A 7,188-nucleotide genomic window follows, 5' to 3' on the forward strand; every position below is an offset into this window, starting at 1 on the left:
CTGGGAATTGTGCCCTTAATCGAATTATTTGGGCTAATAGCTTTACAAACGCCAGATTGCGAGATGATAGTAGGCACACATGAGACCATCTTGAAGATGCATCTATTAGGACCATAAAATATCTAAACAACCCACTTGGTGGGTGAATAGGTCCACATATATCCCCATGTATACGCTCTAAAAAGGCAGGGGATTCAATACCAACCTTCATTGGTGATGGTCTAGTGATCATTTTTCCTTGATAACAAACATCACAAGAAAATTCGTCATTTGTAAGAATCTTCAAGTTCTTTAATGGATGCCCACTCGAATTTTCAGTAATTCGTCTCATCATTATTGATCTGGGATGGCCCAAACGGCCATGCCAAAGCACAAAAGTATTTGAATCCGTAAACTTCTGGTTTACGATAGAGTGTGCTTCAATTTTACTAATTTTTGAATAGTATAAGCCAGAAGATAAAGTTGGTAACTTTTCTACAATGCATTTCTGGCCAGAAATATTCTTTGTAATACAAAGATATTCCCTGTTCATTTCATCTATTGTCTCAACATGATACCTATTTCGGCGGATATCTATAAAACTCAACAAGTTTCTTCGGGACTTGGAGGAGAACAATGCATTATCTATAATAAGTTTTGTTCCCTTAGACAGAAATATTATGGCTCTTCCAGAGCCTTCAATCAAACTTATATTACCAGAAATTGTTGAAACATTTGATTTTTCCTTATGCAAATAAGAAAAGTATTTCTGATCGTTGAATATGGAATGAGTTGTTCCACTATCAATAACACAAATATCTTTATGATTTGTCTTTGATCCAAACATAATTTGAGGGTTATCCATATTCTTCAAAATAACATAAATAAAATATATTATAGTAAACATCATTATCAAAGCATAGCTTTTATTTATGTACAACAATTACATAACCATACTATCTATTACAAACAACAAAAATTAAAATATTTACATTTCTACAGATTCACTACCGATTACATGACTTGTTTCTCCTTCTGGGAGTGCAAAGTAATCAGCTACATCCAAATGCATGAAGTCTAAATTATCTTCAGAAATAAAATTTGCTTCAGCATTTTTCTCTGTCTTCTTCAGAGAGGCTTGATAAAGCTCAACCAGGTGCTTTGGCGTACGACAGGTACGTGACCAGTGCCTTTTTCATCCACATCTATAGCATGCATTTTCTGCATTTGGCGCTTGCACCGCTTCATGCTTTTGTTCCTTCCTTTTCCACTGCTGGTGGTGAGGAGGCTTCTTTGGTGCATTATTACTACTATGATTGGGGTTTCTTCCCCGACCACGGCCATGACCACGACTGGGGCCACGACCTCTTCCACGTTTAGCTTGGTGGAAGTTTGTCTCATTCACTTCTGGGAATGGATAAGAATCAATAGGTCGGCTTTCATGATTTTTCATTAATAGCCCATTATGTTGCTCTGCTATAAGAAGATGTGAGATAAGTTCAGAATACTTTTTAAATCCCATCTCTCGATATTGCTGCTGCAGGAGCATATTCGAGGCATGAAAAGTGGTGAAAGTTTTCTCCAACATATCATGATCAGTAATATTATCACCACATAATTTCAATTGGGAAATAATTCTGAACATAGCAGAATTATACTCACTGATAGATTTAAAATCTTGTAGCCTTAGATGAGTCCAATCATAACGTGCCTTTGGAAGAGCGACCATCTTCAGGTGGTCATATCTATCTTTCAAATTATTCCACAGTATGACTGGATCTTTAATAGTGAGATATTCCATTTTCAGGCCCTCATCAAGGTGATGGCGTAGGAATATCATTGCTTTGGCACGGTCTTGGTTTGATGCCTGATTTTTATCCTTGATGGTGTCTGCCAGACCCATCGCATCAAGATGAATTTCAGCATCAAGCACCCAAGACATGTAGCTTTTGCCCGATATATCCAGGGCTACAAATTCAAGTTTAGAAAGATTTGACATTATTTAGGAAAAGAAAGTTCTTATCTCTAATACTTTCAAAGTATTTCCTCGAGATGTCAGAGTCTCGTGCTGATAACGTGTTATAAAATAAAGACTGTAAAGTAAAGACAAGTATAGAGAGAAACTGTTATATTATTCGAATTCAAACTGATGTACATAATGAACTGAAATCTCTTCTATTTATAGAAGAAAGAAAGCTGTTGTGTAAGTTGCTACTATACCCGATATGGATAATCTTCTACTGGGAGCAATGTTTATCCATAACGGAGTACTGAAAGGATAAGCTTATTATACCCGATATGGATAATCTTCTACCGGGGATAATGTTTATTCATAACTGGGTACTGAAAGGATAAACTTATTATACCTGATATGGATAATCTTCTACCGGGGGTGATATTTATCAATAACCAGGTACCGAAGTGATAAGCTTCTTCAGGAAGCTTATTTCCAATAGAGTACTAAATAGATAAACATATTTACGGTGGAGTCCCATATGGATAAGCTTCTTCAGGAAGCTTATTTACAACGGAGTACTAAATGAACATCCATAATATAATATATTTATAACAAATATGAAATAATTTACTACCAAGAACTTTTACTTAATTGAATAATATTAAAAAGCAACAACAATACATACCCCACATTATCTTGCAGGTAGGGTTTTGAAGGGGATAGTGTTACTGCAGAAGCTAAACCAAAATTTATGGATTCAGTTTTCTAATTATTTTAAGTTATTGTGTTCTAAATTAACAATTTGTATATAATTTTTTAAGATAAATACATAATTTAGATAAAAGTTACTGGGTTCAATATTCAAAGGGCCGCTCCGCTCCTGTATGTGGGTGTAAACCTTACCCTTACATTGGGCGATAGAGAGTCGGCTCAGAATAATATCAAGAAGCACATGAACAAATTTGTAGCTTTGGCGCGTAAAACTCTAAATTCATAGAATCCTATAGATTAATTATATATATCTCTAGGATGGAGGCATATTGAAATGTTGCATTGTGAGTAACCAAGTATATCGTCCAGTCACTACTCTTTTATCAGCTTAACATTGAATCTTATCCTCCGCACAAATCACAATTAGTAAAAATCTGTTTATATTCACGTTTAACTTCCTTAATTTTTTGTTATATTATCATTTCATGAAAACTGTATCCCGTTTCGCGAACAAGATATTTCCTTAGGTTGAATAAACGACAAGAAAAAGTAAAGATCAAACAGGACAGGTTTTATCCGTACGACTGTCGCTGCAACGCTCTGTTTGTAGTGTTTTCATTTTCGCGCTAATAGTAGTAAAACTTTTGACACTACATACGTATCTCTGGTTCTCTTCTAAAAAGTGACAATTCCCTTTTGGTAGTATGTTCTTTGCATTCCCACAAAAAATGGAATCCAGAAAACTCTCCTGATTGCCAGCCCATATTTGCATATGCTTCCACTTTACTCCAAAAATCTCTCAACACACTGAAGAAAATGTAAATTGCATTACATTTTTAATTTCCAATAACATAAAGAGCATTGCTCCTTCTATATTTACAAGGATAAACATTCGTTAATCGAAATGAAGACTTGCGACATTACAGATACTACTACTAGTAATTATTCATCAGAGATAATTGGAGCAAAAGATGGACAACCTTAAAAGAAGAGCAAAAAGCCAAAACAAAACGGAATAATCCATCTTCAATCTGCTACCTTTGTTTGTACATGGATCGAAGGTTTCCCAAAGTTTACTTCCATCAAATGGCTCCAGAATATTCCTTCCCCAAAAAACAACAAACAATCCAGTCCCACTACTAAAATCTTACTGCTATATATGTACATAGAATTATCTTCTGAATTTAGATGCTTCCAAAATGATAAGGGGTAATACTAGCAAAATACATCTTTTACCTTCTCCATTTCCGTAGTATTCACATGCAGGGGAGGAAAAAAAAAAAGGGACAGCCCCATAATTTCATAGATGATTTTAAGTATTTTCACTGGATCAGTTCAGAGATCCAACCAACATCCGGGTTCGTAGCTTCAGAAGGAATCGGGTCGGGTACCATCCCATCTAACGGATTCTCTTTACTCAATTTCTCAAACATTTTAGCCCTTAAATCCCTCCCTGATTCTACCCTTTCCATAACTGGTTCTTCCTCGCAAAGATCAAAGCAACAGACACCGGGTCGGTTGAAGGCCCGAGTTGGCGTTGAGGGTAAGCTACAAAAACCGGGTCGGTTTACGGGTATCCTTGGTGACCCGAGTACCGGAGATCCCATTTGTAAATTCCAGGAAGAGGGCATGGACTTCACCTTGTTCAGCTGCAATTGACGTAGTGACGCCACCATTTCGTTGATCGAGTAATTAGACCCTAGAGATCGACTCAGCGAGCTCACTGAGTTGGTCGTCTGAGTCATCGGCGGCGACTCACAAGGTGGCGAGCCTGACTCAGGAGACGTTATAAAATGCATATTTTTCCCCTCAAAACCGTACCTGGAAATGGAAGGAGAGCCATCGAACGAATCGGCACGCGGACTCAGTACTCGGATCTGTTCCGGTGAGTGAGCAAAGAAACAAACCCTTCTCTTACAATTGAGACCATCTTTACAAGGCTGCGTACGATAGCGAGCAGGGTGGAGCCAGCACTCAAATACGCCATGAGCGAACTCACAACCATCACCTTTCCTACAGTTCCCTTTACGGAACTCAGGGCATGCAGTGCCCGAATAGTGATACTTACGTGGGTCCCTCCGACGAGCTTTCTCGCCGGGATGTGCGTACGGACACTCTGTCCAATCGTGTGACTTCCCACGTGCGCACTTCCTCACCTTAAACTCGTACATACGGAACTGATCACAAGAGTATGCGTCTACCGGAAGGTCAATATCCTTACCTTCGCCGTATTCAAAGTCAAAATCACCAACGACGTCGTTGAATGGAAGGTAACGCTGGAGTGCCTTCAAACCGGTGTCGTTTTGTAGAAACATGGAATAGTCCTCACCAGAGGCGGCACTGAAGCTGGGGCTTGAAGTTGCATTGCCGCTTGGGCTTAAAGTTAGGTGCATGTTATCCGTCTGATTATCTCCGAACGACCATGGTGGAATATGGACCGTCGGATAAGGGTGGTTTCTCTCTCCGATCATCATCTTTCTATGTAAAGAAGAATGGGGGTTTCTGTTTGGACTATGGACTGCAGATGGTGATGTGCAGCAGTTGATATATAAACTGCTAGATGAGTTTGGGGGGGGGGGGGTTAACCTTGGTTGAGTTACATTTAACTGCGGTTAGGATAAAAAATAGGGAACTAGAGATTTCCACTGCGGTTAGATTAATGAGGATACCTAAACACACATGCAGGTGAATATCTTGACATGAGAATTGTATAGTGAAAGGACACGTGTAGTTTGGATAAGGGTTTTTTAGGACTTGTTTGGATTTTGTTTGATACTGTTGTATGGGTTTGATTGGGTTGTGATGAAATAAGGTAGGTTGAGGAATGTGGAGTGAATTTTTATTAAACTGACGCCCCTAGTGTTTCCAAGGCGGTGAAGCGTTACATACGCAAAAGAGGAGAAAAGATAGGGAGGGGTACATTGGCCAGAATGCCGGGAATTGCGTGACCAGATTAGACATTTTGGAGTTGAAAAATAAATAAAGGATTAGACATTTTCAGGGCCTTCTCAAATGATTTTTAGTAACTACATAAATGGTAACAAAAGATTAAACAAAAAATACTACTTTTTCTCATTTTATTATAGTTTAGTTTTAATGATTTTTTTTTCACTTTAGTTTTAGTCTAAAGGGAGTAAAATATTTTCTTTTATAAACTATATAATAAATATATTTTCACTAACACTTAATAATATGATTTGTTGGGGCACTCTTAATACAAATACTCTTTCTTTTATAAAATAAAAAGACATAAAATACATTTGAAACTCTGGTCAAAACAAACATTCTTTACAAATATTGTATTAAATTATTTTTAATTATTTTTAATAGTTCTTAAATAAAGATATTAACGTACATTGAGATGTAAGAAAACAAGATGTTAAATTTTAATGTTCAGATTTAGAATTTTTTTTAATAATCAAATATTCATTCAGAATTAGGCATTTTATTTTAAAAACAATCAGTTGGTTCTTAATCACCTAGATTGGAGCAAGAATGCTAACTAACCATCATAAACCTCTTTCAACAAGTGGAATAAAATTCCTGAAAAGAAAAAAATAGTGGATAAATACTTCCATGTGTACTGGCCAAAATCTGATCGTTACGACTGAGTTAACCGATATTCTGTCTAATTAACCGGGCAGTGAAAGTTAATAGAGCTCACTCCATTTCTTCTCTCTCACATCCGACGAGTCGGTAAGAGTGGCGCCTAAAATCATGGCCAAGACACATTGGCGGCAAGAGGACGTCAAGTCAAGCAAAGGGTAAAGGTGCCTTGAATATATATAGCCAAGGAAAGCTTTCAATAGGGGGCCGCTCCTCCTACCTCCCTCTAACGAATGAAAAGCTCTCTTCGAGTATTCTGGAGACAGAAGAAATTGTAAACCTACTTCCTCATCGATTGATGAGGGAGACAACATTGAATCTGAATAAGATCATTTATATTTCTTTCATCCCATGTGTGATCCTTACTCTTAGCTTCTCAATTTGGAATTAATTATGTCTGACTAAGATTTACCCCTTCATCTTTGATTGATTTGATCAAAAATATTTTAATATCTTTTGAGTCAAACAATTTGGCGCTGTCTGTGGGGATTTCTTAGTGAAATTTCCTAGTTTATCCCAGATCGAAGCCAAGAAACATAATGACCCACAAAAGAAGCGCGAATGAAAATCCAACCCACACGAGACACGAGAGCAGCGCAATAGGAGAAGGAGAGTCGAGCAGAATTACCAAGCTTAGACATCCTCGCCCCATCAACCATCGATATACCAAACAAGGCAAAAGGTGTTACCAACCTGTTCTCCCCCACCGGACCATCGGACGAGAGCGAGGAAAATATCATGCTCACCTACTTTTTGTCCAAGCAAGCACATAAGACTCGCACGGGTGAAGGCACAAAGAAACATATCAATTGAAGAACAAAAAATTACTTCAGCACAGCCGAAATACTTCCTGTCGGCGATATCTTCGGGCCGGATGGTAGGAGTCAGACAAGAAAACTATAATGCGTACACAACGCAAACCTAAGCGAAACGTC

General features: G+C 37.8%; 1 protein-coding gene across 1 annotated transcript; it reads right to left on the bottom strand.

Moving 5' to 3' along the window:
• Positions 1-3,455: 3,455 nt before the first annotated feature.
• Positions 3,456-5,537, bottom strand: LOC107771910 (zinc finger CCCH domain-containing protein 20-like). The gene has a single exon (XM_016591375.2). The coding sequence runs from the start codon at positions 5,119-5,121 to the stop codon at positions 3,970-3,972; it is 1,152 nt and encodes a 383-aa protein (XP_016446861.2). The 5' UTR covers positions 5,122-5,537; the 3' UTR covers positions 3,456-3,969.
• Positions 5,538-7,188: the final 1,651 nt, after the last annotated feature.

The sequence above is a fragment of the Nicotiana tabacum genome, chromosome 1 (genome assembly GCF_000715075.1).
Source record: "Nicotiana tabacum cultivar K326 chromosome 1, ASM71507v2, whole genome shotgun sequence".
In the NCBI taxonomy this organism is placed as follows: Eukaryota; Viridiplantae; Streptophyta; class Magnoliopsida; order Solanales; family Solanaceae; genus Nicotiana; species Nicotiana tabacum.